General features: G+C 47.3%; 1 protein-coding gene across 2 annotated transcripts in view; it reads left to right on the top strand.

Moving 5' to 3' along the window:
• STAB2 (stabilin 2) overlaps window positions 1-25,716 on the top strand; it is a 174,409-nt gene that overhangs the window by 123,751 nt on the left and 24,942 nt on the right. For both annotated transcript variants that reach the window (XM_084957343.1, XM_021092647.2), the window contains exons 40-53: window positions 209-254; window positions 1,383-1,459; window positions 4,648-4,773; window positions 6,916-6,989; window positions 9,112-9,183; window positions 13,160-13,279; window positions 14,338-14,385; window positions 15,429-15,512; window positions 17,094-17,240; window positions 18,060-18,200; window positions 19,193-19,252; window positions 20,550-20,726; window positions 21,964-22,053; window positions 24,293-24,439. In XM_084957343.1, coding sequence (XP_084813469.1) covers window positions 209-254; window positions 1,383-1,459; window positions 4,648-4,773; window positions 6,916-6,989; window positions 9,112-9,183; window positions 13,160-13,279; window positions 14,338-14,385; window positions 15,429-15,512; window positions 17,094-17,240; window positions 18,060-18,200; window positions 19,193-19,252; window positions 20,550-20,726; window positions 21,964-22,053; window positions 24,293-24,439 — 1,409 coding nt within the window. The remainder of the gene's footprint in view (window positions 1-208; window positions 255-1,382; window positions 1,460-4,647; window positions 4,774-6,915; window positions 6,990-9,111; window positions 9,184-13,159; window positions 13,280-14,337; window positions 14,386-15,428; window positions 15,513-17,093; window positions 17,241-18,059; window positions 18,201-19,192; window positions 19,253-20,549; window positions 20,727-21,963; window positions 22,054-24,292; window positions 24,440-25,716) is intronic.

Genomic DNA, 25,716 nt, shown 5'->3' with positions numbered 1-25,716 from the left:
ATATTTGACTTTCAAATGTGGCTCTGAGCTTCCTAGCAGCCAAGGTGAAAAGGGATTTACATGGTTACATAGTTATACATAGTTCACACGATGTGTACCACTTACTTCTGAGAAAATAAATCTTTTCCTAGCACCAACTACTAAAAGAAAGTACTTGAGTGAGGTTTAGGAAAGAAGGGCTGACACAGTATTTGGTTCTCTTTTTCAGAAATCACAAAAGACAACTGCAATGGGACCTGCCACACCAGTGCCAAGTACGTCCTCTCTGGGCTTCCTTTGTGGGTGATGTAAGGGGGATTTTTTTCCTAATAGTATGTGTTCACCCAGACCCCACTGTTAGGGAAGTAGTGTCCTGCAGCCATTTCTGAGGATTTATAATAAATTTAAACTAAAAATGAGGCTTGTCAGAGCCAGCCTTTTGAACAACCTGCCGCCTGAGTTACCTGGCATGTTGACACAATGCCATTTGTTACCCCAGTTCAAGCACAGTGACTCTTTCACAGAAGTAGAGGGAGTCCAGTGATCCTCAATTTCATCAAGCCTTACTTGTGACTCACAGCCAAGCCTTAATTCTTTGTAATTGAACTTCATACTCCCAACTCCCAGAGAGGCTTAATGGGTTAATTAATTAAGAGCCCAGTAGGAGCTCCCGTTGTGGCACAGTGGAAACAAATCCAACTAGGAACCATGAGGTTAGCAGAAATGAATCCGACTAGGAACCATGAGGTTGTGGGTTCAATCCCTGGCCTTGCTCAGTGGGTTAAGGATCTGGCGTTGCCGTGAGCTGTGGTATATAGATCACAGACGTGGCTCGATTCCCACGTGGCTGTGGCTGGCAGTTGTGGCTCCAGTTCAACCCTTAGCCTGGGAATCTCTATATGCCACGGGTGCAGCCCTAAAAAGACAAAAAGACCAAAAAAAAAAAAAAATTAAGCCCAGTAGTGAGACCTGGAATCAGCCTCAGTCGTTTCCACTGACTGTGTGACCTTGCATCAACTAGTTAGTGCCTCTGGGCTTTGGTTTCATCATCTGTCAATGGGAATAAGGACAGTATTCTGTTAGGGCAACTGGGTATTCTGTAGCTGACATGAAGTAACATATGAAGCACAGCTCCAAGCACACAGGAAGCTCTGCAAAGATGGGCAGCTACCCTCCATACCCTTGGGCCAGTGCTTACATGTACATACTCTGCCTAGTGAAGGACAGCAGCTTTAGCTGTGAGGCTGTGCTGGGAATGGACTTTCCTCCCAAGCCTCAGGTGGGACCTCTGAGTGCTTCACGGAGGCAAGAGTCAGGATGCTGGGGATGAAAGGGTATCGTGAGTCCCATGGTGGGGTGCCATGTGTTTTTCTACAAACTCCGCCTGTCTTTTCTCATTGCAGCTGTCTGCTCAATCCAGATGGCACAGCCTCATGCAGATGCGCAGCAGGGTTTCAAGGGAATGGCACGGTCTGCACAGGCAAGTGAAGAAGGAATTTTCTGGGGAGGATGAGACTAGCCTAAGCTGTTGAGAGATCTAGATTCCTGCAGGATAAATGGGCAGCTGTTACCAGCCCACAGTGAACTGGATGCAGCAGGGCAGCTGCACACCTGGAGGCAGGACGTCTGTTTTTCACTGGTGGGCCTTGGTATTGGAATGTGAACTGCACCTGTTCTCTTCTCCAAGCCTTGGCCACAATTGGAAACCCTGGAGAGCTTAAAAAAAAAAAAAATCCACACTGATTGGCTGTCCTAGGGTGTGGCGTGGGCATGGGGACTTGAGTCCAGGTTCTTCCCCCCACTCCCCACCTTGCCTTAGGTGGGTCTCTGAACTGCTGCAGACCCCCTTAGCTCATTTGTAAAGTACATGTGAAACTCTCCTCCTCACAGAGTGGTCTGGGGATGAAATGGCAGAATGAGGCAGCTGTTAAACACTGCCCTGGCCTTAGATTCCCCAAGTTTGAATCTGTATTCCTAGAGTTTGTGCTACCCTTGGGAAGTTGCTTGACTGCTCTTTGCATCATTCTGTCACTTATAAGTTGTAGATCATAAGAGAATCTCCCCCACAGGATTGTGAGGTACTTAGAACACCTCTGGCACTGAGCACTCAGTAAATGTGAGCTAATAACACCCTTATGGGCCCCAATACACATTTGGTTCGAGACCAATGGAAAGACATGCTTTTCTCTTGAGCATGGCGTCCAGGCAGGCTTCAGTCCAGTTGTGGTGGAGCCGGACAATGATCACACCAATTTGCTTTTTAGACCATCTTATCCTGGGAATTGTCCCAGAAGTTCCCTGTGGTGGGATGTGGACAGCATGCCAGTGAAAACAGCTGGAAAAGGCAAATAACTGCAGTGTTTCTCTTGTCCCCCCTGTCTTGGGGGCAAATAGAAGAAGCAGAAGACACAATATAATAATCAACATTTCTGTAACACTTTCATATACATTATCCAAATCTGTAAGTGATAAACCTGTATAGGTGACCCCCAAAGTTCATATAAATTACGTGGTTTGTCCAAAGTCACATGGTGAGTGAAGGCCACGCCAAGACTCAGACACACACTTGGGTCTCTAAATGGATCTCAGTCGTTGGTCCATTTTGAAATAATTTCTGTGTGGTAAGGTCCAGTTCATAACATTTGCATATGGATATCCAGTTGTTTCAGTATCATTTGTTGAAAAGATCATTCTTTCTCCCATTGAAATAACATCTTGCAACTTTGCGGGAAATCAGTTGACCATAGACGTATGGGTTTATTTCTGGACTATTAATTCAATACCGTATAGATCCTCGTGCCCATCCTACACTGCCTTTGTTGCTGAAGCTTTGTAGTAAGTTTTGAAATTAGGGGGTGCGAGTCTTCCAACCTTGCTCATTCTTTTTCAAGATGATTTTGACTATTCTGGACCCTTTGAATTTACGTATGAGATTTAGGATGAGCTTGTCAATCATGTAAAGAAGTCAGCGGGGATTTTGACAGAGATTACATGGAGTCTGTAGGTCAGATCTGGGGAGTGGTGCCACCTTAACATTAATTCTTCCTATTAATGATCATGGAATGTAGTTCCATCATTTAGGTCATCTTTTATTTCTTTGAACAATGTTTGTAGTTTTCAGAGTATAAGGTTTATACTTTGTTAAGTGAATTCCACCTTTGACACAATTATAAATGGAATCTTTTTTTTTTTTGCTTTTTCTAGGGCTGCTTCCCGCGGCATATGGAGGTTCCCAGGTTAGAGATCTAATCAGAGCTGCAGCCGCTGGCCTACACCACAGCCACAGCAACGCGGGATCTGAGCCGCATCTGCACCCTACACCACAGCTCACGGCAATGCCAGATCCTTAACCCACTGAGCAAGGCCAGGGATCGAACCTGCAACCTCGTGGTTCCTAGTCAGATTTGTTAACCACTGCGCCACAACAGGAACTCCTAAATGGAATCATTTTTTAATTTTAATTTGTTCATTGCTGCTGTATAGAAATATAATTGATTTTTGGGGTGGGGCGGGGGCTGTGCCCACGGCATGCAGAAGTTCCTGGGCCAGGAATCAAACCCACACCACAGCAGTGAACCAAGCTGTTGCCCCACAAGAGAACTCCTATGATTGACTTTTGACTATTGATCCTGTGTCCTACAACCTTGTTGAACTTGTTTATCAATCCAAATTGTTTTTAGTGGGTTCTTCAGGATTTCCCATAGCAAGATCAAGTCATCTGCAAAAAGAGGTGGTTTTACCTTTTTTCCAATCTTGATGCCTTTTCTTCCTTCCTTGTCTAATTGCCTTGGCCAGAACCTTCAGCACAGTATTGTACAGAAGTAGCAAGAGCTCATCCTTGTCTTATTCCTGATCATGGGAGAAAGCATTTTGTCTTTCACATTAAGCATGATTTTAGTTGTATGGTTTTCATAAATGAAAAATATCTGTGGAGTTTCCTGGTGGCCTAGTGGTTAAGGTCTTGGCATGGTCACCACTGTGCCTCGGGTTCCATCCCTGGCCTGGGAACTTCTACATGCCAAAGGCACAGACAAAAAGAAAAAAAGAAAAAGAAAAATATCCTTTATCAAGTTAAGGAAGTTCCCTTCTATTCTTAGTCTGTTGAGTGTTTTTCTGACTAATGGTATTGAGTTTTGACAAATGCTTTTCCTCCTTCTACTAGATTATCATGTTTTTATTTTTAATTCTATTCATATGATGTATTACATTAATTGAGCTTTAGGTGTTAAACCATCTTGTATTCCTGTACAAATCCCACTTGGTTATGGTATATAATCCTACTTATATGTTGCTGAATTTGACTGGCAAGTATTTTCTTGAGGATTTTGTGTCTAGCATCATGAAGGGTATTATTGTGTAGTTTCCTTGTGATGGCTTTGTCTGGTTTGAGTATCAGGGTAACACCGGTCTCACAGAGCGAATTGGGAAGTCTTCCCTCCTCTTTCAGTTTTTAGAAGAGTCTTTGAAATTTTGGTATTTATCCTTCTTTAAATGTTTGGTCGAATTCACAAGTGACATCTGGCGCTTTGCTTTCTTTTGAATTATCCATATTTAATCCAGCGCCTGCCATTTTGAAGTATCTTCCATTTCTCAATAACGCAAGTAAAAAGGCATCGTTTTCCCCCCTGTCCCCTCTCTGCTCCATGTTGTCTCTCTCTCCTTCCATAGCAATCAATGCCTGTGAGATCAGCAATGGAGGTTGCTCTACCAAGGCCATCTGTAAAAGAACCACCCCAGGAAGCCGAGAATGTGTGTGCAAGGCAGGCTATACTGGTGATGGCATCGTATGCCTAGGTAGGTGTCACCCCTCACCCGTCAGGAAGGATGGTTGAAGAGTCAGAGCCCTGCAAATGATGCTCCTGTGTGGGCTTTTACTGGGACAGGCCACTGCTGGGGTCATCTGCAGTTTGTCTGGATGGGAGGGCTTGGGGGTTTGGAAATGTGACCGCAGGGGTATAAAGGTGTGTGATTCCAAAAATCACTTCGAAAAGAGAAAAGACAGAAACTTCTGATGAATTATGATGGTAACTTAATTCTAAAATATTTTTAGTTATTTTTTATACAAGTACCACATTTATCATTGCAGAAAAATTACAGAATGCATGTATACTAGGGGAAAAATCCTAGAGGTACCATTTCACTATTGTTGTATGACCCCATTTTGCTATATATATATACATACTTTTTTTTTTTTTTGGCTACATCTATGGCATGTGGAAGTTCCCAGGCCAGGGATCAAAACCGAGCCATAGCAGTGACAACATTGATAACTTTAACCACCAGACCACCAGGGAACTCCTACACATGATTTTTTAAACAAAAAAAAGAAAATTGTATATCAGGCTACATGGTATTTACTGTGCTTAGTAATATAAAAGAACAACTTTCCCTAAAAATATGTACCTCCAAATCATTCTTTTAATGGCTACTATAAAGGTATGCCATCGTAAGTTATCTGAACTGTAACTTTAGTTGTTAAAAAAAAAAAATCATACAGAAGATTTGCAGGAATAGCACAAAAAAAGACCCGCTTCCTTTTTACCTAGATTCACTGACTATTAACATTTTGTCCCAGGTGCTTTATCACTTGCTCTTTACATATATACACATTTTTTCTGAATCATTTGACCCAGTAAGATAGATAAGTAGATCACATTCCCTTTATCCTTAAACACTTGAGTGTATGTGAGATTAAGGATAGATTCTTACATAACCACAGCACAGTTAGAACTTCGGTAAATTATTTATTACTCATATAATAGTTTTGTCCAATTACCATTTGTATTCTGATTTTCTCAATAGACCCAATTGTTGTTGTTTCCTCTAGTGCAGGATCCAGTTTGGGACTGTCCACGGCATTTAATGCAATGCCTCTTCAGTCTCCTTAAATCTGGGATAGTTCCTCTGCCTTGCTTTTGTCTTTTGTGATATTTACATTTTGAAAGGACGTAGTCCGTGTCCAGTCTTTTTTTATAACATGTCCTTGGTGTTGAGTTGGTCTGGTGTTTTTTTTGTGGTTACATTTAGAGTCTGCCTTCCAGACCTGATATCACACGAGTGATACTGCACCCTTCCCAGGATATCACACTGGAGGCTCACGATTTCCAGCTGCCTTTAATTTTGACCACTCGGTCGAGGTGCTGACCACCTTCTCTCCCGTACAGCTACTTTTTTCCCTTTTGCTGCTAATTAGCAATCAGCCAGGAGATGCTTTGACATCACAGAAATATCCTGCTCCTCATCAAAATGTCCTGCTAAATTTAGCCTCTCCTGATGAGTCTTCTCTGAACCCATTAGGATGGTTACAAACAGTTTTTTAAAGAAAATTCCTTCACTCCTCATTCATGCATGTTGAATTGGACTCCAAAATTCTATTATTTCAAGTCCTTGACTGCAAACACTCACATTCATCCAGTGGGACAGATTCAAGCCCACAGCCATGCCTCAGCTGGCCCAGTCCCATCCCAGAGGAGTCGATTTTGAGAAACCACATCTGGTATGCTCCCTGTTGGGTTACTTCTGCCTGAATTGTCAGAAACCTGAGTCACACCTTGACACCTGCTCCCCTTGGTCAGTTCGCCATGCTGGGTGGTCCCTAAAGACGGCTTTACTTGAAAATGAGGCTTGATTCTTTTTTTTTTTTTTTTTTTTTTTTTTTGTCTTTTTGCTATTTCTTGGGCCACTCCCGCGGCATATGGAGGGGTCGAATCAGAGCTGTAGCTGCCAGCCTACACCAGAGCCGCAGCAACGCGGGATCCAAGCCGCATCTGCAACCTACACCACAGCTCACGGCAACACCAGACCCTTAACCCACTGAGCAAGGCCACAGATCAAACCCGCAACCTCATGGTTCCTAGTCGGATTTGTTAACCACTGCGCCACAATGGGAACTCCCTGAGGCTTGATTCTCATACCTGGTGTTGCTTTTTGCTTTAGAGATCAACCCGTGCTTAGAGAACAATGGTGGCTGTCACAGGCACGCAGAGTGCACGCAGACGGGACCTAACCAGGTGAGCACTACCTCCCCGGGGGCCTAAGTTTTCCTAGAAGCATATTCCTGGGTGTTTAGACAAAGGCCTGAGGGAGAGGGGCTGAGAACACACCTCTAGGGAACCTCAGCACGAAATAAATACACGAGAGGAAATTCTGAAAGAATTCCCCAAGAGGCCATCCTTTGGGAAGGAGGAGAACTGGGGGAGGGGTGGGAGACACAGAGTACATAGGAGAAGGGACTTCCCTAGAGCACGGAGACATGGACATCTGCAAACACCACATGGTTCCAGAAGCACCTGGAGAGTCTGCAACAATCTCCCTTTTCTTTTAGCTTTCTATTGCCCGGAATCTTTTTGGCCTGAGGCTCAGCCATGCATATACCACAGCGGAAGTTTTCAGCCCTCTGGCAGTCATTTACCCCCAACACTGGGACCCTCGGGGAGCAGGTTTGGGGAGGTGGGGAAATGTGAGGGTCCAGCACACAGGAGGGGAGAGGTCAAGGGGCGAAAGACTCCGACAGGGAAGCTAGAGGCTTGGGGACCCGATCTTAGCCTGCCTCAGTCTCTCACATTGAGAACAAGCAGAAAAGTACTTCAGACACTGAGTGATAATGTGACATTCCCAGGGAAAGGTCCCTTGACCCTGTTGAGCCCTTCAGAGACACTGCCAGGTCTCCCGGTGGGCGGACCAGGTAGGTGCCCGAAGAGTCCAAAAAACGAGAAAACAAAAAACCAGCTTGTTTTGAAAGAGCTGTGTGTGTGTTTACACAGACAGTCATGGGGGAAACTAGAATAGTCCCTGCAGGGCTACTTAAACATATTTGGGGGTTCAGTAGAGTTCGTATCTCAAGCTACCTATGTAGTGGGGAAACCCTGTATGCGAGCCTCTGCAAGTGCTCCTCCAGCCCTAGACGGCAGCGAGAGGGACGCGGGATTGATTTCTGCCATGGAGTCTGAGCCCACAAGGGGCAGCTGGTGGGTGTCTTGGCAGAGGTTTGGGCAGATAGCAGGGTCCGTCCTGCTTGGAAAGGAGGAGGAGCCCTGGCTGGCCTCACCCCACCCATGCAGTTGGGGTCTGACAAGGAGACATCAGAGAAGAGGCTTTGTTGTGGGTTAGAAAAGCCACCGCTCAGGGGCAGACTCATGAGGAGCCAATGTCCCTTCCTGCAGTCGCAGAGCTCGGTGACTAGAGATAGCTGGGTGTCAGCCCTGTTCACACCCATGGCCCGGGTGCCTGAGCACATGCCACCAGCGGTGGGGGGGCGGAGGGTGAACTAGGCGATTGCCAGCTTCCTCCTTCAACTAAAAGCCCCCAACTGACTCAGCCCGACAGTGGGTTTGACTGTTTCCACGTGTGCATCTGATGTGGTCTGAAGCCACCTTGTAGCTTCTCCTGGCTCAGCACGGGTGGGGCGAGCAAGGGCACAGTGGGAGTGGGGCTGGCCTGTAGCTTAGCGGCCTTGCAACTGGGCCATCACCAACCAAAGACAAAAGACCCGAGAGCTGAGAAGACTACTGACCAAATAAGGTGACCAAGCTAAAAAAAATAATATTAGGACAAGTCCTGTTTCTGTCTCTCTTAGCAGCGCGAGCTTCGTCAGCAAGTCACTTGCCATCTGGATTTATCCTTATATGTGAAATGAGTAGGTTTGACTAGAGTCTCTCCAGTTCCTTTTCAACAGAAATGCTGTTTCTTGATAGGAGATCGATACTTTCAAGTCATAGTTTAACGTGTACCTTATTTTAATAATAACACCAAAATTCTTGAAGAACGAGTAAACATAGGTGTAATTACAGCAATAGCTTTTCAAGCCACACTCTTTGAACCCTTGGGTAACCCTTGCTTTGCTATATTCAGTGCACGAAAAACACAAGGAAAATTCTGCACCAGATAGAAGTAACCAGTACATGCCAAGAAAGTTTAAAATAATAACAACCATGAGGTCTCCTGGCAGCAGAGGCAGGATATAGAGGCGGTCCCACTGTGCTGAGGTGCAGGGGGGCGGCTCTCATCCTAGAACAGATACCTACCGCTGCCCACGGGGGAAGCATCTAACCACCACCACGGGTGTAGACCTCGCGCGTGAGGGCCAGCAGAACCTGTCTGCGAAATGACCCACTTCCCTCTCCTCCCGGACAGGCCGTCTGTAACTGTTTGGCGAAGTACACTGGCGACGGGAAGGTCTGCACGCTCATCGACGTCTGCTTAACCGTGAGTGCGGCGCCCTGTCAAGGGGCGGGGCCCTGAAGTGCTGCTTCTGGGCTGTGTCTCCCTCGGGTTCCAGCCGCCGTGTGAGAGAAACTCGGCCTCTGGCTGCACACGGCCTCAGCCTGTGTCTGGCTCTCCTCTTCTGCTGAGGACGCCAGTGGGCTTAAGACCCTCTGGTTAATCTAGGACGATCTCATCTTGAGATCCTTAGTCGCATCTGTAAAGACTTTTTCTAAACAAGGTCACACTCACGGATACCACGGCTTAGTAGGTGGACAGAGCTTGGGCGGGGCGGGGGCACCACTCAACCCACTGCAGACCAGGAAGAGCAGAGTCCCTTCCCAGGATCACAGGGCACGGCTCACATCTGTCTTGACCCCTTCTCGTGGGGCTTGTTCCTCCTGCAAGGCGCCGATCCCTGGCGGGGGCCCAGTCCATACACCTCCTTCCTGGTTCATACCACTGCCCATCCGAGAGCCTCCCACTGTGGGCAGAGCCCTTTCTCTCCAAGCAAGGTCCCTACTGTCCCCATGTTGGTCTGGTGAGTTCCCGAGGAGACCATGTCCCATGTGACATGACTGTGTAGAGACAGTAAGGAAGAAGCTGCAGAGCAGGGGCTGGGATGTGGAGGTGTTACCCCTGGACCCCTGGTCGGCTTTATTCTATCAGCAATTCCTCAGCAGCCTTTTCCATTTATTTTGTTTTATTTATTTTTTAGCACCACACCTGCAGTATATGGGAGTTCCCAGGCTAGGGATCAAATTGGAGCTGCAACTGCCAGCCTACATCACAGCCACTGCAAGGCCAGATCCTGAACCCACTGAGTGAGACCAGGGATTAAACCCAAGTCATCAAGGGTACTAGTTGGGTTCATTACCACTGAGCCACGACGGGAACTCCTCCATTCTTTTAAAAGGGGCACCTTGTCTTGGCACCTCATGCTGTGATCCCACATGTACCTGACACTTGGGTGCTAGAATCATTAACTCATGGCCACTTTCTTTCATCTGGATCCATGACTGCCAGCACCCACTGGATTCTTTTCAAGAAGAAAGGAAGTTTGGTTTCTTGAAAAATGAGTCATAGCGAGGCGTGTCTTTATGCTGATGAATACAATCCAGTAGACAGAAGAAACTAATCCTGAAGGAGAGGAGGGGGCTGTTGAGGAAAGACCATGAGTGGGCACGAGGAACAGGACCCAGTGCCCATAGGCGGAGAAGTGAGCCTCGGGTGGGAGCAGGGCAGTGCAAGGTAAGTGGTAGGTAGGTAGTTCAGTGAGACCATTGCTTCAGTTAGTCAGTCAGCGAGTCACTCATGGGCACCACTTCATGTGGCCCTTTACTATGAATTAACCTGAAAGTATCCTTGTCTGGCCAGTCTCGATGCATTGTTAATTCTGTGAAGACAGAGACCGTGTGCATGTCTATACCCGCAGTGGGCACCCTGCACAGTATGACACACACCTAGGCCAGCGGCTGCTCACTGGACACCATACACCTCTCTGGGCCCTGGGGAACTTGCCGGCGAAAAGGCAGCCAGGTCTCTAAAGTGTTTACACGGAGGGGAAGAGATTGACACTTAGCATCATTGATTGGTCAGTTGGTGAGTGAGTTCGCTGTTAGTTGATTCATCCGGTGAGGAAAGCAGAGTCTGCAGGTGCAGGCCCAGGCCAGCGGTGACCTTGAAGAAGATGAGGTGCTTCTCATCCATGTCTCTTCTCTCCACGAGATCTGAGTTGAGCTCCTCAACTGAGAGTGAGGGGCCGTGACTGAGAGTCGAGGAGGGAGGCGGAGGTGAGACGTGCCTTCTCCAGAGGGAGAAATCCCACGTGCAGGAGCAGCGTGGAAGTGTGGTGTTTGTGTGCACAACTTTGAAGGGGGTCCAGACAGCTCACGATCATGGCCTTCTCCACTGGTGCCCCACCTGTTAGGATGAGCCCAGGGCCAGCAGTGAGCCCAGGTGGGCTGGGGCTTTGCCAAGGATGGTGTTGGGGGTCAGGGGAGCAGGGTGGCATTCGCAGTGCTCTGCCCGGCTGTCTGGTCTGTGCTGAGACCGAGGGCGCATGCGTGGACAGGACTGGAGGAGAGAGAGCAGAGAGGGACTCAGAGGAGGGGAGGTCCCTCTGGGTCAAAGGAGGATGGAGCTGCAACATTAAAAGAGGTAAATTGAAGTGGTGGTCAGAGCGGAATGCTTGAAATGGAGCTTTTAGGAGCAGTTCACTTTGATGTTGAGATAAAGTCAAGAGTGGTCGAGGCAGTGGCAGCAGGAGGGCAGGTAGGGCGTGCAGGGGGGGTAGAGGCCATGGACAGGGATGTTGATGCCATCAAGGATGATGACGGGGGTGGAGGGAAAGCCAGCGATCCAGGTGCCATTGCTAGGATGGAAGAGGAGGAACGGGGGTTGTAGGGTCCATGTGCTCTGGGGCAGCTGGGGGTTGGAAAGGATGCGGGGGGTAGAAACGGTTTGTAAGCAGCCATGCACAGTAAGACAGAAGCTGTCCCAGCCCTGGGTCATGAACCGTGGGGTAAGGGAGGAAAACAGATTCCCGTGAAGGGCGCAGGGAAACAGGAGATGGACACCCCTTCAGTAAGAGGCTAAGAAGGCTTCCTGGGAAGAGGTGGGGGCTGTGGGAGTTTGCAAGCTGCGATGCTCAGAAGGTACAGGGAAGGTGCCAGTGATCTGTGAGGGCAGGAAGCCTGGGCTGTGTGTTCAGATCACCGGTGTACAGAGCAGCACAGAAGTGGTGGGAGGTCACCCTGGCCGCCTAGACCGAAGCTTTGACTGAGATGAACCTGAGGTGGGACCAGGGATTCATCTCAGTGCTCTTAGATCAGGCCGGGTGTCAGCACCAGGGTGTCTAGTCGGAACATCCAGGGCCCCTAGGAGATGACTGATGGTCATGCAGGACTCAGCTTTCCTCAGCGGCTGTCTAAGCTGTGTCAGCTTGAGGCAGCATCTGGGGCGGTACTTCTTGTTGGGCCAAAATCGCATGGTCCCCCAGTACTTTGGGATGGGGGTGGGGTGGAAGGGAAGGAAGATTGTACAGCCAGCCCTTAAGATAGTCAAGCTCCTTCTCTGCTCATCCGTATCAGATCTTCTTTTTCCCCTTAGTTTTACACCCTTTCCTCCCTCAGGAACATGTCTTAGGCTGCAGAGCCCTCCTTGGTGTTCCGGGGATGCTGGCTTTGAACTGTACTCTGCTCTGTTCATATTGTAGGGCTCTGCCCCATCTTCCAGTTGATAAGCTCTCTGAAGACAGTGACAGTGTTCCGTCTGGTTTATACTGACTGCCTTCCAACTAATGACCATTAACCTTTGTTATGATGACATCAGAGGTTAGCCTAAAGCTAGGAAGTGTCCAGTAAGACTGATGCCTTCACAGTTAACCCCGAGGTTCTGAGAAATTTCCCATTTGGCAACTCTGGGCTGATCTGTACAGGGCTGGAAATCTGCTGGGATAGACCCGCCATCCTGGGACATGGGCAGAACTCAGAGATATTGTGAGTTTGGTTCCAGACCTCCAAAATACAGCAAATATTGCAATAAAGCAAGTTATAAGAATTTTTTCACTTCCCAGTGCATATAAAAGTTACGTTTATACTATATTATAGTCTACTAAGTATGCACTAACATTCTGTCTAAAAAAAAGCAATGTGCATACTTTACTTTAAAAATACCTCATTGCTAAACATTGCTAAGTATCATCTGACAATAGAGTCATCACAAACTTCCAATTTGTTCAAACCACAGTATCTCTGAAGTGCAGTAAAATGAGATATGCCTGTATAAGGCTGGGTGAATATGGTGGCCCTTTTAGCTGCAGGGAGTGGAGGGCAAGTTCAGGAAAAGGACAAATCATGCAAACCAGTCAGAGTGAGACAAAAGGTAAATTTCAATCCAGAACTGCTTTGTGAGTATCGGCAGAGCTGGCAAATTAATGGTTTGATTCCTCTCCCCTACTCCTTGGAAATTTTACCAGGAAAATGGTGGCTGTAGTAAATTTGCCTTCTGCAATCACAATGAACAAGACGGAAGGACTTGTACTTGCAAACCGGACTACATTGGGGATGGATTTACCTGCCGTGGCAACATCCATCAGGTAACACATCTCCTTAAAATAAACTATATTTTCCTCCCTGGGTGACGAATCCAGGAAGCTAAGGAATATATAAGAGTTTTGTTACAAGCAAAAAAAATGTAAAAACCTGTTTTTTATGAAAATGGGCAGTGAAAAGAAATATTTAGCTCCTCATGGGAATTCACTTGACCTGGAATCAGTGACTCATTCTAGAGTCAGAAATACCTGCCAGTTAGTACTGTGACGTTGGGCAGATTACATAACCTCTCTGTGGATCTGTTTTCTCAACTATAAAACAAAGTAATAATGGTACCAACCCCAACATGTGGTTATAAGATTTCAGTGAGGGGTTCCCTGGTGGCACAGGGATCTGGCTGGGCCACAGATCCCGGGTTAAGGATCTGGCATTGTCACTGCAGAGGCTCAGGTAGCTGCAGTGGCGAGGGTTCAGTCCCTGGCCTGGGAATGTCCATATGGCTCAGGTACAGCCAAGAAAAAAAAAAAGATTTCAGTAATATAATGTGTGTAGCAGGCACAGAGCACATGGTAACTCAAAGACACCACCGCGATGTGGGTGGTTGTGTTATGCGTAGGAAGGCGCGGGAGCATCTGTGTGCGCATAAAGGATGAGCTGTGAGTGATGCTTGTGCATTTCCACCTGTTATAAAGTGAAGATTCTGTTACTTGGTTTAAAGAGGAACTAGAGCATTCTGGCTGATCAGATATTCTTGTTGATAGAGAAACTAAATCTCCCTTAAACCTATAATGATTATTAAAATATTTGACCTTCTAAAAAATGTTCCGAAAGCTCAAGTGCTTCTGGAAATGGCTGAACCTTCCTGTGGTCAATCCGATGGTGACTCTGAAAAAAAAAGGTTTTGGAACTCACAGGATGTCCACATGGTCATTCTGAACACACACTGCGAGCCTGCAGATGGGGCTTGTTTTAATTAAAAGGCCCATTGTGGAGAGGACGGTAGCTACTCTGGATCTGAGGGGAATTGTCCTGTGACAACCCCGTGCTGTTCTCGCGTGTACTTCACACACAGCGAGTGAATCTTCCCTGTCTCTGCTTCCAGGAGCTTCCCAAGAACCCCCAGACCTCCCAGTATTACTTCCAGTTGCAGGTAAGAATAAGATGAGTTGGGTCTCAAGACAGATAGAGGATAAATCTGTAACCTTCAGAGGAGGTGAAGGTAGAAAGAAACCAGAAGAACCTCAGTTTCTGGAATGGGCTCTGTGTTGGTCACTTGTGAACTTCTCAGGCCTCAAGCGGGCAGCATAAAAGAGTGGAATAAGGAGTTCCCATTGTGGTTCAGCAGGTTAAGAACCTGACATAGTGTCCGTGAGGATATGGGTTCAATCTCTGGCCTCACTCAGTGGGTTAGGGATCCAGCATTGCCACGAGCTGTGGTATAGGTCACAGATGTAGCTCTGATTTGACCCCTAGCCTGGGAACTTCCATATGCTGCAAGTGCAGCTGAAAAAAGAAAAAGAGCGGAATAAGGGTTGCACTAGCTTGTTGTAAGACTGTATGTAGCGTATGAAAAATCTGCCAACATACCCATGAGGACAAGAAGCATTGCTGGGGCAGTTGTCACTTTTCAATTCTCTAGGTGAAAATATTGCTAGGCCTTTTAGCACCTCATACATTGGAATATGTTCCACATGGTCATGTTCCAGAGATACTGAAGAACAAGGGATAAAAAATCTAGAAGAATACAATCATAAAATCTAGAAGAAAACATAAGTAACCGTAGGATCTCAGCGTTGGCAAGAAGACAGTTGGAACAGCTGAGTAAATCGTCTTATTACTTATATTTGTATCATTATCCCGATCATGTAAAACATTTATTTAGTATGTGGAAGAGACAATAAAAAAATTACCTAGAAATAACAGGAGTTACTTCTAGAGGGTGGGATTATGGGTAGTTATTTTCTCCTTTATACTGTATTTTCAAAGCTTTAATACAGGCAGCATATGTTATTTTTATAGCCAGATAAAAATACCCATTACCTCAATGTGAAGGAATCTGAGTGACTCTGAATCTAAGACGAAATAAGACACAGGGTCCCCCATCCAGTTTGCACTCCCCTCTGCCGCCTCCACAGTTTGTTTGAGTACTTATGTTAAGTACCTGGCATGAGGCCCCCACCTTCTTTCCAACAGGAGCATTCTATACATGACCTGCTTGGTCCAGGCCCCTTCACCGTTCTCGCACCTTCATCTGCAGCCTTTGACGCGGAACCCCAGGTAAGCAAGAAGCTAGAAGCGATTCAGAGAGGTTGGGGACTGGAGTATGGTCTTCAGGCATCACCCTGGAGCCAACACTGAAGGCACTTCTGGGCAGGAGATTTAGGATCGGCTGGAGCTGACCAGCAATGGAAGGGGCTGCCTCTCAGCATAGGGACCCCTATCAGGGGAGGCATTCAAGTGGATTGGAGATAACCCCTGGCCAGAGACTTTCTGCAGGACATTCCTGAATAGGGTAGGAGGTTGGAAAAGACCAACAATTTTTATTTTTATTTTTATTTTATTTATTTATTTTTTTTTTGTCTTTTGCCATTTGTTGGGCCGCTCCTGCGGCATATGGAGGTTCCCAGGCTAGGGGTCGAATCGGAGCTGTTGACACCAGCCTACGCCAGAGCCACAGCAACGCGGGATCCGAGCCGCATCTGCGACCTACACCACAGCTCACGGCAACGCCGGAACCTCGACCCACCGAGCAAGGGCAGGGATCGAACCCGCAACCCCATAGTTCCTAGTCAGATTCGTTAACCACTGCGCCACGACGGGAACTCCAGACCAACAATTTTTAAATAATTCAAACCTCCCATTGACCTCTCCCTCCCACACACACAAAAAGGAATGAAAAGGAATGCTGAATTAATACCATATCAATAAGTTTTCTTGCAGGACTTATCAGAGCCTTTAGTGTCTAACATTCCCTTGGACTTGTCCGCTGCATTATCCATTAATATATAGTAATGTAGCAAACATTTATTTCGTGTGCCAGAGCTGTTTCTAGTCCCTGGCCTAGATTAACTCATGACAGTGTTCATGACAACACAGTAAACTGCACACTGTTGTCATCCGCATTTAACAGTGGAAGGTACTGAGAGAAGTAACATTCCCCAGCTCACATGATGAGCAAAATGTGGAGCCAGGACTCAAACGTGACTCCAGAACCTGCCTCCCTAACCACTGCACGCCCTGCTTCTCCATGCCTGTGTTTTGGACACCAGTGAAGCAGGGACACAAAAATAAGTGTTGAAAAAAATTTGACATTTGATATCTTTTTAAAGTTATCAGAAGAGTTATGAAACAATGATAACCTTGAGGGATTTTTTTATTACACCGACCTTATGGTTAATATTGTTGGCATTTCGATTTACAGCTAAGGAGTGTTTGTAAGGAAAAGTGGTCGTTTCCATCCTCAAGCTTTATGTCTGGTCCAGGCACCTCTGCGAGAGAGGAAAAGTCCTGTGCAGTGTTATCCAGCATTTCTCACAAGAAAATGCTTTCTCAAGTAGCATGTCACAGGACTTGGGGCCCTTGACACATGTGCTGGGAAGTGCTGGACCAGAGCAACTCCAAGTTCTCTTTTACTCAGAGAGTCTTCAGTGGAAGCAGAAAAGGAACTAGGACACTTCTGCCTCTTGCCTGCACAGTCCCTGGCCTATAACCCTGACTGCAAGGCCGCCTTGACTGCCTGCTCTCCAGGGTCGGGGCGAGGACAGAGGTGCAGGGGAGAGTCTGGAGGAGAAGACAGCCAAAGGGAAAGTTGGAGCGGAAGGCTCCTGGCTCCAGCTGGAACCCTCTGATCCATTTCAGATTAAGAACTGGGACAAGCAGGGCCTGATGCCCCAGGTTCTTCGGTATCATGTGATCGCCTGCCACCAGCTGCTTCTGGAAAACCTGAAATCGACCCCAAATGCTACTTCCCTCCAAGGGGAGTCACTTACCATCTCCGTCTCTCAGGTAAGAGAGGCCATTTCCTCTCTTGGAATGGCCCATTTCCTTGGCCCTCTCTCTCTCTCCTTCCATAGGGAAATAATAATGAAAACAGCTAATACATGCGGAGTGATTACTATATGCTGGATACTATCCTCAAGTACCTGATGTGTAGTAATGGATTTAATCCTCAAAATAATCCCATAGTATAGATATGGTTATTTTTCACAATTTGTAAATTAGGCAACTGAGCTCAGAGAGGTTAGGTACTTTGTCCAAGATCACACAGCAAGTAAATGTTAGAGCTGAAATTGAAACTCAGAGGCACAGCAGCTTCTGGTGGTCAAGAGAATTGCTTTTGGCAACAATGGGCAGAAGCTGGAGAGGGATGAAAGCTTTTGATCCAATCACTTGGACATGCTGTTCCCCTCCCTCCCCACGACAGAGAAACAAATGGTGGTGGTAGAATTTATTACAAAGGGGAAGGAGTAGGTAGTGTAGCAGCGCCAAAAGAAGGGTTGGCGATGTAGGGAACGGATGGAAGAGAAGCCAATTTTGATCTGCTCATTATTTTACATCTGAGACGCACAGTGAAATGACTACTTTGCTTGATTATTTGCTATTAACTTCTCCAGGTGAAAATTACATTCTAGTCTCACTTTTCTTTTTATAATCACTATAGAAATATGCTCAAGTAACTTGGATCTTCAGCTTTTGCCCACAGCCCTGCTTAAACATTCACTTTCATGATGATTTAACATTTTCATAAAACATTTTGAAAGAAGTGGTTTTGTGTTTATTTCTCTTTATGCTCATTTCCTTTTTTTCTTTTTTGGTTGATTTCAGGGTACAGTGTTTATAAATAATAAAGCTAAGATCATATCCAGCGATATCATCAGTACCAATGGTATCATCCACATTATAGACAAACTGCTGTCTCCCCAAAACTTGCTTATCACCCCTCAAGATGCCTCTGGAAGGATTCTGGTGAGTGAACCCATTGTCACACTCTCAGCTGGAGTAATACTTATAATTTATTATCTCCATTCTTATTTTGAAGCATTGTTTCAAAACATTTGAATTGTGTTGCTTTAATCTCCAGCTACTAGTAAAAGCCTACTATATAATATTCTTGAGAAGAAGTCAATGGGTAAGAAGTAAAAGTCTGTTTTAAATGGTTAAATGGAATCTGTATGTTTTCTGCAGTGTTCACAAAGGCTGGTAGTCTTGCATATATTTGGATGATGGAGAAATTACATAGACAGATGATGAATAGATGGATATAGATGGATGAGAGTGACAGAGACCACTAAAGCCAAACAGGGAGTAAAACAAATTCTCCACGGACAGAAAAGACAATTTCAGCTTTTGTTGTTATTAGTATTGAGTTCATTGAACACAACAGAATCCACTCTATCTCACTGAAATAAAAAGGAGTTTAAGATATTAAATACATCCACAAATTTCTTGGAAATCCAAAGAGCTTAATGCAGATGCTACACAGCTGGGAACAAAGCAGCCAAGGGATACCTGCAGAGGGAGGACCCCTGACTTCACCACAGGGCTGTTCTCAAGCAGCCCTGTCCAGGCTGCCTGTCTCCAGCCTCTTTCCTAGGACCCGAGGGTTTGAATACCTGGGCCTCCACCTGTGCTTATCAGAGGATACAGTATCCCTGGTAGCAGCCACCACCACCTCATGTTTCTTTCCACCAAGAAGTCTTGCACAAGCACTTCTGCTTGGGGGACCCCATATCACGTATGGGGCTCTAGCTGCAAGGCAATCTGGGAAAAGGTAGTGTTTAGCCGTCCAGTTGCCGTCAAGCAGAAAGGCGTGGTGTGGCAGAACCGGGCGGGTGCTGCTGAGCAGTCACAGTCCCTGCCATGCTATCTTCTCCTCATTTTACTCAGCTGAGCTTTTAAAATGCTTTGTGATCTGTATGGGGGAAAAAAAATTATCATCCCCATTCTCATTTTTGCAGCAAAATCTTACGACAGTGGCAGTGAACCATGGATACTTCAAATTCAGCAACTTACTACAGGTAAAAGCCTAGGAGAAACGTTACCTCGGGATATAACCCACCTAAAGAGGCTTGCTTTTTTCGGGGCGGGGGGGAAATATTGTTTCTGGTGTGGTTTTGTTGGAGGCCCTAGCCAACTGTTGTGGGACCTTTAAGAATGTCCTAATTTTCTAGAGAACCAGGCCATTTTCTGCCGGTCCGTTCCCAAAACGCTTTACGGTTTGTTGTCTGGCTGAATTAGAACTGAAGTATTTGAGGCTGGAGTGAGGGCAAGAAACCAGGACATGCCTGTTCCCAAACTAGGTGCTTCACGTCTGAAATGATCCCCCCTGTTACTGAGATGTGGGGGCTAAACGCAGAGATGGGAAACCTGTCCCCTGAGATGGGCAGCAATTACATTTAAAACCACATTTTTCTGACTTCAGAGACAGCGCCATGGGTTGAGTAGAGAAACGTTTTGTTCAAATGAAGATTTCAGAGGAGAATCAGGAAGGAGAAGGGTCTTCTGAGACCGTCTGGGGCCACCTACCCCCAGCAGTCCCAGCAGAGTTCTGAGGACCCCAGGCGCCCCATAACACAGTCTGCAAGCCTCTGTGTAGACCAGCGATTTCCAAAATGGTCTGGCGCTCAGGCTCTCCGAAGAGATTTTGAGAAATGCACGGTTTCAAGGTGTTTATAATGAGACTCTCCAGAGGCGTCACAGACCGGTGTCTCTGCCCACCCACTTGCCCTCTAAAACGTACAGTCTCCCCACACCTGGGCACCGGGTCTGGGTGAACACAGGCTCTGACGGCAAGTTAGCAAGCTTCTCTGAGGCTTGAAAGGAATACTAAAGCTGACTGCACAGGGTTGTCAGGAAAATTATAAGAAAAAATGTATATGGAGCACTCCTGCTACAGAAGGTTCTCAAAATGATTCTGCATTCATCTGGCAGTTTCTTTTTTGAGTGTAGGAGATCTAGACATTTTGTAGATATAGAGGAATATCTCAATATTGTACAGATTTCACTTTGTTTAATGAAAGACGAGAAAAATGCTCGGTGGATCTTCCAGAAATATTTGGGTGAGAACAGTAGAGAGAGAGACTTGCTAACGTTTGTGTCCCTGTTAACGAAAGCCCAGAATTTGACTTTCCGTTTTACTTTCTAAGAAAATGAGGGTCAGCATGGCTGGAGTGTGGCCACAGCCCCCTGGAGCCAGACAGAAGCCCTGGGGCCGGCACAGAGGGGACCCCAGTCTGGCTGCCTGGGGTCCTGAGAGAGACCCTGTGCCCCCGGGCTGGGCTGGGCCATGCACGTGACCAGCTCCCTGCGTTCCAGGAGATGGGCTTGCTGAGTGTCATCACTGACCCGATCCACACCCCGGTCACCCTCTTCTGGCCCAGCGACCAAGCCCTCCAAAGCCTGCCCCCCGAACAACAGGGCTTCCTGTTCAACCAAGACAACAAGGACAAGCTGAAGGAGTATTTGAAGTTCCACGTGATCCGAGACGCCAAGGTATTTTGCGTCTGTGTGTGGTTAACGGACCCCTGCACTAGAGCATGTCTGTGTCCGCTTCTCCCACAGGCCTTGTTTTTTTCCCTGACTTTAAAAATGCCCAAGAGAATCCTTCGCCTCTTGTGTCACACAGATCAGCCTTCTCCCTTCCACACTTCACGCAGCAACGTGCCTGCGGACAGCCATCCCCCTTTTCTCCCGGATGGACCCTTTCACTCCCCATTCCACAGTTTCTAAGCAAAGGACCAGTTCCTCCAGCTGCAGCCAGTTGTTGCCTCCTGAATGGATGCACTGTGACCAGGGAAGCCGCGTCTTGCAGAACCATGGCCGCTCTTGCTAAAATCCTGTCAATCCGAGTCCTCAGCCAGGACCTGGTTTCCCTCCAGGAGTGAGACCTCGGGTCCAAGAAGGCCACCTCCCTCCCTTTGGCTCATTCCTGGGACCTGTATTAGTTTGCTAGGGCTGCTGTAACCAAATGCCACAAACCGGGTGGCCTGCAACAACAGAAGTGCATTCGCACAGTTCTGGAGGCCAGACATCTGACGACAAGGTGTCGACACGGTCGTTCCTGCTGGAGGCGCCGAGGGAGAGTCCGTTCCTGCTGCCTTCCCAGCCTTCGGTGGTTGCCGGACACCCTCGGTGTCCTCGGCTTGTAGATGCGCCCCTCCAGCCTCTGCCTGTGTGGTCACGTGTCTGTCCGCCTTCACCCTGTGGATTTCTGGGTCCTCACGAGGCCCCCTCCTTTCCCCTCTTTTGAAGACACCAGTTCCGTCAGATTAGGGGCCCACTCTGCTCCAGTAGGACCTCATCTCAACTACTTAGCTCTGCAGTGATCTTATTTCCAAGTGAGGTCACATTTTGAGGGAATGGGGATCAAGAGGTTGGTGAAACTTTTGAGGGGACACAGTTGAACCTGTACCGGTACCCTCGAGCCATTTTCCTAACGCCCTGATCTGCTGCCGGCTTCGTCCACCAACAGCATCCATCACGGACTCGTGAGCGCAGGTGGGGATGGAAGGGTGATCGGAACCAGCTGGAGGAGACCTTCCCTGCAGAAAAGGCTCCCAGCTTCCTAGAGAGCCCACGGTTCTCCTTCCTTGTGTTTAGACCGACTGTCCTTTGAAAGCTGGAATTCTTAGAACTCTTAGAAAAACTTGTTCTGAATTTGGTGTGTGAGAAAAACTCTTTTGGGCTTTCCTTTAGCCTGGGGTTTTATGTGGCACCCTCATGCCTGCAGGTTTTGGCAGTGGATCTCCCCAGATTTGCCACCTGGAAGACACTGCAGGGTTCTGAGCTGAGCGTGAAGTGCGGCGCTGGCAGTGACATCGTGAGTATTGTCCCGCAGTGGGACGGGGAATACGGTACCGCATCCCCCAACCCCTGCCCCGCCCAAGACAGGTTCCTTTCCACTCCCACGTACACACATTGACAGACGCTCTTGTATCTCACTGCCTTCAGGGCTGTTACCCCTGAGTAAGTGGATGTGAAAAACCTGATACATCCTGGCCAGCTCTAGCCCTTATCAGGTGCCAGGGAGCCCCTCTTATGCTTGTGGAGAGCAGCTTTTGGGTGATTTTCTTTTTTTTTTTTTTTTTTTTTTTTTTGCTCTTTTTGCCTTTTCTAGGGCCGCTCCCACAGCATATGGAGGTTCCCAGGTAGGGGTCTAATCGGAGCTGCAGCCACCGGCCTACGCCAGAGCCACAGCAACGTGGGATCCGAGCCACGTCTGCGACCTGCACCACAGCTCACGGCAACGCCGGGTCCTTAACCCACTGAGCAAGGGCAGGGATCGAACCTGCAACCTCACGGTTCTTAGTCGGATTCGTTAACCAGTGCGCCACGACGGGAACTCCTGGGTGATTTTTTTAAAGCATTTCTTTCCCAGTGTGAGACATTTCTCTGAGGCAGGAAAGCACACGGCCATTCCTTTTCCTTCCTTCCCTCCCAGCCACCCCACAACCATCTCTTGGCAGTTAGAGCCAGCTCTGGGCTGTATCTACCTAGATAAGCCGACAGAGAAAAAGCTTTGCAAGTTTCTCCTTCCTTGACTAGTTCCTGAACAAGATTACCTTCCTGTAATTCCATATGAGTATGGGTCCGATAGGATAATACTGGCTACATCCTATATCTGGTATTTAATGGGGAAGTGACAGTGGCTTAAATACATAAGGATTTCACCCTCTTGTAAAAAACAAACAGTCCGGAGCTAGGATGATGGCTCAGTGAGGGAGCTCCTATCTTCCTGCTCAGCAGCACATGTTCCAGCCTCACGGTCACCTTAAGGCCCAATGTGACTGTTGGAGCTCCAGCCATCACGTCCACTCTCCAGGCAGGAGAAGGGAGAAAGGGCAAAAGGGATGCAGCTCCAAGCCAAGTCGTTCCCCTTAAAGGAGTCTTCTGAGAAGACCCAGACCGCATTCTGTTTACATCTTTTGACCAACAAGAACCCCTTGGGTGATGGGATTGGCATTGCGTTGAATTTGTTACTGAATATGAAGCATGTTAGCATCTTGGCATCCCAACTTCTGGAAAGGTGTCCCAGTGTGCTTCCACCCTTGAGATGGGCTATACTGTCTCCGTAGACCAAACCGGACACTTGCCAAAGAAGAAGGAAAACGTCCACTGCTCATCCCGAGTGCTAACACAGCTCTCAGAGCACTTGGCGCTCAGTCTCTTTGGTGGCAACTTGATGACAACCCTGTGCAAGGGAATCATGAGTCCTATTTACCTGGTGAAAAAGATTAAACCTCCGTCAAGTTCAGGGACTTGCTCACACAGAGCATAAGCAGAAGTGGGGGGATTTAACCACGCCTTTCCAGTAATTTTGCTGAATCAACAGTGTCCATCCCATCCAACACTATTGAGATTTAGCTTTTTCTTTTCCTGGAACTTTTTCTTTTCATGCTTCCTGGGATGGAGGGTGGGGGATAGATCTGTCAGTCTACTGGCTGGGTGCACCTTAAGCAAGCCCAAGGATTGTTGCAGGCATTAAACAAAATAACATAGCTAGAGCACAGTTTAGACAGTGTCTTGGCATCTATGAAAAAGAAGTTGTTACTATCATTAAAATGTTAAAGCCCATCACCATATATTTTGGAAAGCAAGTTGTTCCTGGAGTTTTGCGAGGCACTGGCACTAAATAAGAACACTGGGTAACTGCACACAAGTGACTCTGTCAGCCAGATTTATCCTCACCCACAGCCATTATCCTGAGGCCGGTGGCCTGGCTGTGAATGTCTGCACCACTACCTCCGACACAACCATGGCAAGTTCCTTAACCACTTACTGCCTTGGCTCTGTGATCTGTAAGTGGGAATACCAGCAATAGTAGCTACGTCCTCGGGTGGCTGTGAGGATTAAAAGACTTTGCACAGATAAAGCTTGAAGAACACTACGTGGCACATAATACAGATGGAGCGACTGAGATTTAGATATTGATGTTGATACAGATGTTTATAAAAATCACTTCCTTCTGACTCTAGCAGGCGCTAGCCATATTATATCACCTAGGAGGAAGAGCTGTCTAAGGACTGTTGACTCTCCCCCCCTCTCTCCCTCTCTCGCAGGGCGAGCTCTTCCTGAACGGCCAAACTTGCAGGATTGTGCAGCGGGAGCTCTTGTTTGACCTGGGTGTGGCCTATGGCATCGACTGTCTACTGATTGATCCCACCCTGGGAGGCCGCTGTGACACTTTCACCACTTTCAATGTCTCGGTCAGTCCTAAAACACTGCTGTAGCAAGAGAACCTTGAGCCAATGACAGCCATCATGGTCCAGCATGGACCCTGCCTTGAAGCTACAGAGGGCTGGTCCCCAGTGAGCGCAGAACCCAAGGCATCAGAAGACAACGTGACAGGGCCCTTCAGAGGCAAAAACAACAAGCGCCTACCTAGTCCTGTGCAAGCCTTGCGAGTTCTCATTTCTCCACCCACCCACCTGATAAGGAGACAGTCTTGGGGAACCAACTGTGTGCCAGACATTCTGCCAGTCATTTTGAAGCCCACCCATCCGTTCAGTCGTGGACGTATCCATTCAACAGACATCTTTTGTGCTTCTGCCCGATGAAACTATGTGAAATCGCTGTCGTTGTCAGGGTCTGACCCAGAGATGCAGTTTCACATGGTTCCACCTAATATACGCCACCCTTACGTCCATTCGTTTGCTCACTCACTGTCACTTGAACGTCCATCCTGGGCCCGGCACTGTTTGAGGCGTGTGTACTTTACACACTCATCCACCCGTCCTATACCACTTACGGAGCATGGCACTTGAGCCGGCTCTTTGGCTCAATGCTCGTCTTATCCCTACGACCATCCAGTAATAGAAGGGAAGTGGGTCTCCTCAACTCTGTTACATAGATTTGGAAACTGAGTCTCAAAGAGGCGAAGTGACTTACGTGGCAAAGTCTGCCACCTGTTCATTTCAGTACTTGGCAACTTACAGGCATTCAATAAATATTCCAAATTATTAGGATACCAGTCAGCCAAAGTCGGAGATGAAAAACCAGTTTTCTTTCTGCTGTAGAGGTTGTGGCCTTCTTAACTTCCAAAATATATATACACAATTTTTTTTTTCAGTTAATCATTTTTCCTCATCAGTCCCCTGAAAATCAAATAGCAGCAAGAATTATATCCCAATGTTATGGATCCGAAAATTAAGGATCAAAGAATGTGATGAGCTGAAAGGGCCACAGCTGATTTATACTGGAACTGATGCTTGCACCCACATCTCCCATTCCCTGTGCGCCATGTGCCTGCGTGACCCTGCCCTGGTCCACCTCTGTCCAGCAGGGGACTTTTCACCTCAAAGAACTAAGCCGAGGAGTTGAGGTCCAAGACTGACCTCCAGAATCCTCCATGGCAAGGTTTCATTGTTTGCTCTTACATTCTTGGTGGTAGCCCAGATCTTAAGATTAATTAAGTTCTTAGTCAAATAATCAAGGCATTAACCAGGGGCATTTCCTTGTGTTTCCCAATATTTTTGATTTGATT

This window comes from Sus scrofa, chromosome 5 (genome assembly GCF_054392235.1).
Source record: "Sus scrofa isolate SSC_HxYL_T2T_F1_AM1 chromosome 5, Sscrofa_HxYL_maternal_Yorkshire_Landrace_v2.0, whole genome shotgun sequence".
NCBI classification, from domain to species: Eukaryota; Metazoa; Chordata; class Mammalia; order Artiodactyla; family Suidae; genus Sus; species Sus scrofa.
The sequence above is the reverse complement of the archived record's forward strand: the minus strand, read 5'-3'. Positions and strand labels throughout refer to the sequence as shown.